At 46.3% G+C, this 10,778-nt stretch overlaps 1 protein-coding gene across 4 annotated transcripts in view; it reads right to left on the bottom strand.

Moving 5' to 3' along the window:
• Positions 1 to 3,523: 3,523 nt before the first annotated feature.
• POMGNT2 (protein O-linked mannose N-acetylglucosaminyltransferase 2 (beta 1,4-)) overlaps positions 3,524 to 10,778 on the bottom strand; it is an 89,310-nt gene continuing 82,055 nt past the window's right edge. For all 4 annotated transcript variants that reach the window (XM_048951888.1, XM_048951886.1, XM_048951885.1 and 1 more), the window contains one exon: positions 3,524 to 9,209. In XM_048951888.1, the coding sequence (XP_048807845.1) occupies positions 7,384 to 9,117 (1,734 nt within the window). In that variant the 5' untranslated portion in view covers positions 9,118 to 9,209 and the 3' untranslated portion in view covers positions 3,524 to 7,383. The remainder of the gene's footprint in view (positions 9,210 to 10,778) is intronic.

The raw sequence follows: 10,778 nt of genomic DNA, 5'->3' as shown, positions 1-10,778 counted from the left end.
TTTGTTTATTCCTCTGCAACCTGCATGGCTATTTACATGAACGCAAAGAGTGTGACAAAAGCTATCAAGGCAGAAAAGGGAGGGGAAAAAAAAAAAAGAAAAAGATGCCTGGTTCTGCAATTGGATGCACTGACTACACCTGCTTGCATTGTGGCAGGTCTTGGCGTTTTGCTCCTGAAATTGATGCTTCCATGCTGTTGGTAACTCTTTCAGAAAAATTAGCAAGATGATATGGGACTGGCTTTGCAGGCTCCTTCCACCCAGCACAGAGCATTTCCAAATGAGTCACTCATCTTGCCCAGGGCAGCACTAACTGAGGTGCGCTACTGCTGTGCCTGTATCGTTTTCTTCTTTTCCCCCTGAGACATGACTGCTTTAATAGGCAACTGAAAAAGCAGGGCCAAAATCCTTGCCTAGGATTTTGTGGCTTGATTGTGCACAGCGCTCACCTAAGCAGCCTTCGTCCTAGTTAATAATAAGGAAGAATCCAACTGACCATGAATATGCTCTGCTCTGGTTTTTAGGAGCTAAGCAGGATTATCAGCTGTACCCACACGGGTGAAGCCTCACAGAGCTGCTCATGTTCCTGGTGCAATGTGTGAACATTAACAATCACACAGTGCTTCTTGAAAGCATTTGTGGGCTGCTCAGTTCAAGCTCCTTGGAAGAGGAGCTGAAGGCTGTGCTGTGCTTTGTGCCATGGCCCACCTCAGCTCTTATCCGAGAGCAAGGGTGCTCGGCAAGGGTGCAGAATCATGGCCATGAGAAACCCTGAGTTTCTGAATCAGAGCATGCTTAAAATGGGTCCTATTTCCAGGAGGTGATGGTGCCTATAAGGAGAACATACACCATAGAGGATGAAGCCAACTGTTCCTCGGCAGAGCTTGCTTTCACACTCAAGCTTTGCAGCATGCTTTTGGGGAGAAAGGCTCCCCTCAGATTCCCACAACACCTCTGCAATGCAGGTGGGGGCCCTCATATTCTCACTGAAGGACATCCAGTGGGAGTTGCAGCCATCCCTCTGGCCTGGCAAAAGGAAAATGGTCTGAATGAAACACCATTTAATCAGAAAGTACCTTCTGTCCCCTCAGGAATTATTGAAAAATATGCTTCAAAACTAATTTTCAGAGGAAAGCTGGCACCTGAATTCAAATTTTCAATTAATATCGTGATTATCTCTCTACCAGACCTTTGCAGGAGAGAGTGAGGGAGGAAAAATTGCCAGAGAAACAAAGCATTTCCCACAGGAGCAGCCAGGATGTGCAGTCATGGTGAGCATCCCCTTGGAGCTGCAGCAGAGACATCCCAAACTATGAACCATTCATGCACAGAGAAAAGCATCTTTCTCTGTCTGAAGGGAACAGATGAAAAAAGTTGTTTGTGAAATACAGATGCAAACAGCAGTCCTTCCTCCTCCTTTGGTTATTTGCTCCTGGGTGAGTGCACTCACTGGTGTTTGCCTAAAAACCAGGAAGCTTTGTAAGAACTCACCCAGGCAGCAGCACTCCATGTGCCACCTCCCACTGCTTCACTCCTGTGGCAGGAGAACCCTTCAGAAACCAGACATGGTTCATTGAAGGCATTCAAGAGGGGTTTCCCAAGGTCTACACCTTGCCTATATGGTGGTAAGCTACACTGGGAAAAGCAAAATGTGGTGAGAGATGCCTGGACTGAGTTGCACCTGTAAGGGATAGAGATGGGGACAGCAGATATAAGGATCAGTAGGATGTGGATGATCTTGGAAATGTCATGCCAACAGAAATGTTCACAACGGGAAAATGATGCTTTTGCTGGTGATGGGATTGCTGCAATCCCCAGCAAATATCTCGGCTCACCTTGAAGGACTGTGGAAGCCTGCAGGCTGCCTCATCTCAGCCCACCCTTTACCTGCAGCCAAGGAGATGTAGGAGGTGGCCACTGTTGCTGGGAGCAAATGACAGGGGAGTCTCTGGGCCCGACAGGGTGATACATGCAGTGGGTTCACTTGTAGGTGCTGCACTATGCATGCACAGAAATGGCTGGCCCAGGAGGAAAAGCCAACAATTTGATTGAGCCGTTCAATAAGCAAAACAAAGGAAATAACAAAGGGTAACTCAATTAAATTTTAAAGGCGGCACACTTTCAAATGTCGGGACTGAGCAACACTTAAAGGTGATGATTGTTGCCAAGTTATTTGGAGAAAACAGGAGGCTGTCGGTTTATTCGTTTGAATGCACCAACACTATTTCAGCAGTCAGCATGTTCTGGAGGGATGGTCTGAGAGGCAGTGAGCAGGGCCAGGCTCTCGCCCTGTGCACGCACTTGCCGAGCCATGCACAGCTCTGTGCTGCTGGCCCATTAGGGGACACGCAGTGGAGGAGGTGACTTACCTTACATAAAGATTGAGATGTGCTTTGCACACACGCAGATGGTGATGCTTCTCCTGCCACCCACAGCACAGATGGACTGTCAGTCATCACACTGAAAGCCATTCCAAGAGTGTTTCTACCCCAAGTCCGTTGGGAAAGAATTAAGTGCTCTTATCCACCAAAAATATTGTAGAAATAAGTCTGCTATTTATATAGCTTGGCAGATGAGACACAGCAATAAAGCAGAGATGCTGAAGTCACCCTTTCATTCAACACAAATCCTGCCTGCCCCTCTGTTCCCTATGAGGAGCTGCAGGCCACCATGAGGTCTCCCGTCCGCCTCCTCTGCCTGTCCTGAGCCAACCAAGAGATCTCAGCCGCTCCTTGTATCTTGCCTTATAGACCCTTCCCCATCTTCACAGGCCTCCTTTGGGCACTCTCTAATCATTCTATGTCCTTTTATTGTGGTGCCCAAAGCTGCACCCAGTGCTGGAGATGAGGCCATGCAGTGCAGAGCACAGCGGGACAAACTTTCCCCCCTGCCCCCTGGCAGTGTGGGCCTGACGCACCGCCCTGGGTACAGTTGGCCCTTTGGGCTGCCAGGGCACACAGCAATACATGCAGTAGTTTTGCACCTTTCCTAGTGAAGGCAGAAAGTGTTCCTACCACCTCTTCCTACCCTGAGGTGTGAAACTTGCACACGATAACCCACCTAGAAAAATGCATCAAGAAAAGCCAAAAGTAGGAGACTCTCAGAGGGCCAAAAGATAATAACAACAACAATAATATAAAGCAGTAATTTTGCTAAGTGGAAGCTAGCCCAAAATAATCTATGGTAGGTACAAGCTTTCCTGGATGAGGTTTACTGCCTGGGAGGATGCAAGTGACACTGAGAGGAAAGCGTTGCTCGACCCGACTGCCTCTCCCAGATAGACAGCATGGATCTGTGAGGAGACAGTGATCTGTGTCTGTGCTGCTCACAGCAGAGGGAGCAAGCTCTAAATTCCTCATCACATGGAGGACGTCTTTGAGGCTGATAGCTCCCTGCAAGGCTTGGAAAGACATGCAGATGATGCTGATAGACCTGTGTCCTGCCATGTGCCTATCTCAATATAGATAATAATATACATAACTAAAATAAAAGAAAAACTAGTGTTTATTTATTATTATTTCCTGAGAAACTGACATACAGGTGCTCTTAAATATTCTGACATGAGCTCCTGCAGGTGACCATATCAAATGCAGCCTACCTGATCTCCCCACTATTTGTTCATACAGGTTTCCCTGCAGACAGTGTGACTCAATGGGTTTTCAGTCCTCAGTTTGCACTACTCTAGCCTGCTCCCTGCTCTCTTCAGGCTACACTTCCATGGTAACTGCTCTTCCACTGCCAAGCAAAGGGATATCCACTAAGATAAGCATCATCTATATGTTCAGTCTTCCCAACACACCCAGGGCAGCGTGGAGCTGAACCTCTTTGGAAATATTTCTTTTCCTGGACACTTTGAGGATGTCTGTAAGTTTAGCTCTATAGGCAACCAAGAATAACACTAGCATGAACTTTCCTGTTTCTTCCATGCTTCTGAAGTCCTGTCCCATAGGACCATACCCCATACAACCTGCAGCTGCTGCTCCAGTGCTGCACACCTGTGACCCGGTGAACTCTCCATTTGGTTCTTCCTCCTCCTCAGTCCTGCCAGCCAAGAGTACTCCTGCAGCAGCTGGCTGCTCCTTGTGCTTTGGCTAATTAAAATGAGATAGGAAATGGCAGCCAGAGGAAATCCTCTTGGACCATCCGTCTCTGTAAGCAGGCCGGGCAGCAGTGAGCTTCAGCCCAGCTTGTTATTAGCATCTTGCCCTGCCCCAGGAGGATTTTGGATTTAATCCCAGCCATTTCTCTTTTTCCTGGACAGTGGGGCCAGACAGCACCACAGAGATTACTGTATTTGCTCCGGGAGCATAAACAAATGATGTGGGGGTGGAAAGTGTGAGTCTCTTGCACAGAACAACTTGTCAAAAGGAGGCCCTTGAGCTTGCTTGATTAATAAACTCTTTTGGAAATAGTACAACCCAGCTCTTAGCCCTGACTTCCTGCATGTGTGAGAGATGCATCCCCAGCTACTGTGTACAAAAAAACCCTGCATTTTTAAAAAAAATTTAAGCAATGCCAGGCTGGCATTCCTTTTGATCAGTGAAGTGGCACTGACAAAGTCCCACCAGGTCTTCTTGAAATGGGAAGCCTGGAGGCTGTGTGAGAAGCAAGAGAAGCAAACAGCCTGTGGGACAGGGGAGGATGGGGAAAAAAATGGAAAAGACCTGCAGATGGCAAGGTTATTAAAGAGAAAGAAAATTCATCATGGTAAGATGCTAGCACTCCAGTGCAGGTCTTGAGGTAGCATAAATCAGCATAATATTACCATGCCTGATTGAGGACAGCTACAGGCTGGGCCGTGCTCTCCCAACGTTGCTTCCTGCAGGAAAGCAGATATTCAGGGTAAGTCATCAAGGCTCTGGTACAGACATTCACATACTGAGCAGGTGTTGGAGGCAAATAGTAACATTATCTTCTTAATTTCTGTGTTCAGCTCCCTCAGAATTCGAAATGGAAAAATCCTTTGTTTCCATCTCATACAGTATTCACGGCACTGACAAGGAAGACAGCTTGAATGCACACTTTCGGCAAGCATATTTGATTATCTTCTGGAAAAAAAGAAGACTCTGAATGCAAGAAACTTTTTCAGGCTCAAGATAACGGTGTATGGAAACCCACATACATGACACTATGGCTCTGTAGCCAGCTTTGTTGATTAGAACCATTAGGATAAGGGAAGAAAATGATTAATGTGCTGCAAGCAATCTGCAAACATTAGAAAACTGGCAATTGTGTGAAACTAATTTTAAATGAAACAGGATGGCCTACTGACTGTGGGCAAAGAACAGCTAAAAAAGGCACTCAGAAAGATGGGCAGAAGAGCAGCACACAGACCAAGAGCCCGCCCATGACAAAAGGTGGCTATTAAGACCACAGGCAGCTCATGTACCCAAAGGAAATCACTTCTGAAAACTAATGCAAAATGAACTGTGACTACATTTCAGCCTATGAAGGCTTACTGAGCACTGACTTTGTAGGGCATCGACACTACCACCCTTGCAACAGCCAGCAGAGAACAGCCCGTGGCCATGGGGCCACATTCAACTTAAAAGGTTGTGGGGCTGTGAGGCTGCAAAAAAGCCCTGCTGTGAGCAGGAGCAGCAGCCAGTGAGGTGCTGGAAGCCACAGGATGGCTTTCCCAAGCAGCCCCATCTCACATCTGTCTCCTCTTTATGAAGTTTCCCTCATCTGAGTTCTGATGTATGTGCTACGTGACATGCAGGCAAATGAAGACTTTAGGACACAGCACAGATACTCACTTCACTTCAGCAAGAAAACCATGTTGTTCAAGAAAACAACAGCCAGAGGATTCAGGCACCACTTTAAGATATCAGGGCAACAAATAATAGTGGGCAAGACTACAGTGGTGAAGCAAACACAGACTTTGACAGAATTTGGGATTTTTTTTTCCCTTTATGTCATACAAAAACTGTTTGAAAATGAAACGAGACATAATGAAAATGAATTCACAGAAGGAGCAGTAGCCTGAAGGTCCAATGTTGTACTGTGGTGTTTCACTCATTTTTCAACCCTCCTTTTTCTTGTCTGATTTTTGTACCAATGTTTTTCTCCTCCTCTCACTGAAACTCATATTATAATCCTGCCTTGAAATGCTCACCTACCAGTCCATCACTCGGAAAGCAAGCCATTTATCCTACTGCTCAGACATCCATCCAGACCTTGGCAGGACAGCAGGGAGCAGAGAGAGAGAGAGAGAGAGGAGAGCAGTTTTCCTGTTGCTTTAATGTTGGTTATAAGCTATGGAGCGTGCTAACATCGATCAACAAAATCCGTTCACACTTCTGTCCCTTTCTTCCTCTCTCCCTCAAGGACTCACAGCTCCAGCTCGGAGCTTCCTTTTATTTTTCATTCAGCCTAATGCAACAGCACCCATGTAACTGCCACTGCCTGACTCTGCTTCCTTTCCTTCCCATCAGCTAAATCTGTGCCCAGAAAGCCTCCCCATGGGTCCTGCCTGTCACTTAACAAAGCGTGCACTGATTAGCTGCTGATCTCAACAGATGACGCTGATCAGAAAACAAACAAGGATTTTCTTTGAGAGGATTTTCATGCAGACCTCTTTCCCCACTGCCTTTCCAAAACACCCCTTTTCCTTCCCAAAGAAATGCATACAACACACAAAATGAAAACCAACACTAAAACACAGTAAGTTCTTTTACCCATTCCAACCTCCCACCTGCTGCTCCAGCCTTTTGTGTCGGAAGCAACGTGCTACTCTGATGGGACAGTGCATAAGGCATGTGCAGCGATTTTAAACACAGCACCGTCATTGTTGTCTCCTTCAGTCAAAATAAAACAAAATAAAAAGCTACCTTATACACATTTCATCACAGCAACAGACAGATCTATCACAACATGCATTTTGACACACAGTACAAAGCAAAAATGCCATTGAGGTTTACAGCAGTTTAATGAAAGCTCTCATACCAAATCCTGAACTCAAACTTAGTTATTGAAAAAAAAAATAACTTACAATGAAAAAGCTGATGAGAACTGCTCACCTACCCACGGAATTAACTGCGGAGTAATGCTGTGCTTAGATACTCACCACACAATAGAAACAAATTTAAATCACGACTAAGGTACACACAATTCAATTCCATTCTGTTTTCAATTAGATGTATTCATGTAATGTAACCTCTGCAAGTTCTCTGAAGAACAGAGAGTTGTTTTCTTTATTTTTTTTTTCTAACACTCACTGGAAATAAATACCACCTAAAGAACACACACACACAGAGTGCAGTCAGATGGACACTGAGGCACTGGTACAGTCTAGTCCTCTTCAGCCCTCTACAACTACAAGACCGTCAGTTTTAAACCACAGATGGCATAGAGGGCAGAGCTGTACAGGTAGTGCACAGGTTATGTACTACACAAGAGCACATCTGCAAAAGGTCCCAAGAGATTTTTGTTGAAGATGCAGCGTATCCACACCAGGTATATTGTGAAGGGCTTAATGTTTTCTGAGAAGGTGTGATTCTGATGGGACAATATATAAGGCATGTAGGTGTTTTCCCCTTGCTCTTGTATCCACACTTCATATTTCACTTCTCTGACCTTCAGGTACTTAAGGTTCCAGGGTACCTGCCAGGACACAGAAAGCCTAGCTTCACTCGTGCCCTGGACAGAGGCCTGACACCTGGCATCCCTCACTTTGCCAGGGTAGAGGCTACCAGACCACTTCTTCTTAGTCCCGGGCTTAGACTTCACAGTCTGCCTGATGACATGGATGAGGGAAGGGATGTCCACCTTCGTGTCCTGGTAGGCACGGAACAGCCACTCAGGGTTGCGGCAGCACAGATGCCGCGGCACCTCTGTGCTCTTAATGATGCGCTCTTGCTCAGCTTTGTCGAGATGTGCAATCCCACCCTGATCCCAAGGTCTATCCGGGTAGGTAATGGTGTCTTCCCTGGCAGTGTTCTGCCAGGCAATGTACTGCAGGTCCATGCCAGGAAGCGTTGCCAGGGTTTTGTAAGGGGTATAATGTTCAGGGTTGATGGCATAAGGAAAGAGCTCCACCACCGTGGCACCTCTTGGCAGGAAGAGAGACATCACTAATTGGGCCCCATGCATGCTGACCAGCATGGACGCATTGCTGATCAGCCGGACGATGTCAGAAAATGAATGCTCCTCCAGAGAGACCGTAATGGTTTTCATCTGAAACTCCTGGGCGAGGGCCAGGATTAGTTCTGCCTCATTTAGGATAAGTCTGTTGATTGTTCGACTGAACACGACGATGTATTCCTCACTGGTGCTTTCTTCCAAGCTGACGTTCAGCTTCTCCATCATGAATTTGGTGAACTGCCTGATCTCGTTACCAGAAACCAAGATGTTAGCCTTCGGCCCTTGTGGCTGGACAAATCCATACTGGTACCAGGTGGTGATTTTGGACAGTCCCACGTAGGATTTGGTAAAGCATAGGAGCCTGCCCAGGGTTTTCAGCTGCTCCCTGAGGAGCGGTTGCTTGTTACTCAATAACTTGTAGAGGTCAAAATGAACACCTTCACTCCACCCTTCCATGAAGAAGAGCCGTGTCTCCGGATCTAAATCAGTGAACTGCTGCATGGTGTAATAGATGGGAAGGAGGTCGTCGTGAAAGACGTGCATCAAGTTATCCGGGTTGAACCTGTTAGCAATCAGTGCCACGTCAGGCACGAAGACTGGCTTTGGCATAAACTTCAGCGCAGCAGCGGGCAGCTCCACAAAGTTGAAGTACTGGGTGTTGTGATCTTCCACAGAGGAAAGGTCGAGCAGAGCTGGCTGGAACCTACGGGAGCCCAGGTTGGGCAGCATGACCGAGGAGTTGCTGTGGAAATAGATGAACTCCTCAGCCTCGGTTGAGTAGCAAAGGGACTCAAAGCGGCAGATGCGGTCGGTGTGCATCCTGCCAGTGCACACCATCCTAGTGCCATCCTCCAGCAGGGTCTGGAGAGCTGCATGGTAGTCAATCTGAACCTGAGAGAGCTCCTGGGACTGGCGCATGAGGACCAGCTCCTCTTCGACCATGAAGGCATGCTCTCGTAGTTTGATGTATTTCCACAGCACCGTAGCGAGGACAGACACGAGCAGGGCATTAAACACAGCTGCTATGTTCATTCTGTAGTTAGATCCTAGCAAAATGACAGGTGGGGAATGCAACAGAAGGCGAGAACATCATTAACACTCCTTGACATGGTGAAGGCAAAGACCTGTGGAAAATAAAATAAGAAAAAAAACATTTAAACATCAAGTTTACGGACTTACCATAACTCATATTTCATGGACTATTCAAGAGTGTAGGGATTTTTCAGCATTTTTTCTTTTTCAAGGGGAAAGGGAGAAAGTGTGCCAAAGCAGTACTTGAAAATGGAAAAAAACACACAAAAGAAAGAAACTTTCTTCTCTCATTTCCATTTCTACCCTTGTGAAGAAAACAAAAAAATAAAAAAAACCAAAAAGGTTAAGGATGAGCTCTATGAAGCTTTGTTAGAGAAAAGGTTACTTTCCCTGGGACTTTGGCTTACTCTGTTTTTTGCAGACCAGTCCAACAGCAAGAGGAAAGGCAGCGTCACAGTTATTGGCCACTCTGACAGACTATGGCCACTCTGTCCCTCACCTTAAATGTAATTAATAAGAGATAATAACACAACAAGGAGTGCTGCCACAAATTGATTTTGATACATTCCGTTCCGATATGAAGCGTGAACTGGTGAACATAATGCTCTGTTACTGGGGGTGGAGGAGGACCAAAGAAGGGTAATTAAGGGCAATTAAGCTGTGAGGGGTCTGGAGCACAAGTTCTATGGGGAGCAGCTGAGGGAGCTGGGATTGCTCAGTCTGAAGAAGAGGAGGCTCAGAGGAGATCTGATCGCTCTCTGCAGCTGCCTGAAAGGAGGCTGTGAGGTGGGGATCGGTCTCTTCTCCCTGGTAACCAATAGGATGGGAAGGAATGGCCTCAAGTTGCATCCGGGGAGGTTCAGGTTGGGTATTAGAAAACATTTCTTCTCAGAAAGAGTGGTGAGGCACTGGAACGTACTGCTGATGGAGGTGGTGCAGTCACCACGGAGGTGTTTAAGGAAAGGGGCAGAGACGTGGTACTTAAGGATGTGGTTCAGTAGGCAGTATTGGTGGTAGGTGGACAGTTAGAATAGGTGATGTTAAGAGATCTTTTCCAGTCTTAATGATTCTATGATCCCACGATATGCTGCTGTACCAGCTGCCCTGTGGTAGACTATCAAGTCTGCCATTTCTTTGGCTATAATCCAGGACCACAGGCTGGTAGCTGCCAACATTTTCAGAAGAAGCAAAGCAATGGCATAGGAGAGAAGAGGGCTGCACTCTTTAAACAAGGAACTGATGTTTTATTGACATAATCAAACCTTCACTGACTGAGAATGTCTGACTTGCACCAGCACGGCTGATCCTTACACAAAGGTGAGTAACACATTATAAATGTTTCCAGCACTTCCCAGTGTCTTCCCATTCCAGCCCAAGAGTCTCCTCTGTGCTGCTATGTGGTCTCCCTATTTCTTTTCCTTAAGAAAACAGGAAGCCACTGTTTTCTTTCTAAGCAGAAATGCTACTGGCTTATATCAGAGCATTGATTATATTTTCAACTGTGAACTTCAATTGAGATATTGATTCACCTACAGTATTTATGGGCTCCGATCTTCATTATGCATCAAGGTTCACTGCTAGTCAGCCTGTAGATAATAGTGGTCATGACTCATGAGGAACTATAGGAAGATAAATTTTTCATTGCTATATACCTGATTAGT

The sequence above is a fragment of the Lagopus muta genome, chromosome 7 (genome assembly GCF_023343835.1).
Source record: "Lagopus muta isolate bLagMut1 chromosome 7, bLagMut1 primary, whole genome shotgun sequence".
NCBI lineage: Eukaryota > Metazoa > Chordata > Aves > Galliformes > Phasianidae > Lagopus > Lagopus muta.
The sequence above is the reverse complement of the archived record's forward strand: the minus strand, read 5'-3'. Positions and strand labels throughout refer to the sequence as shown.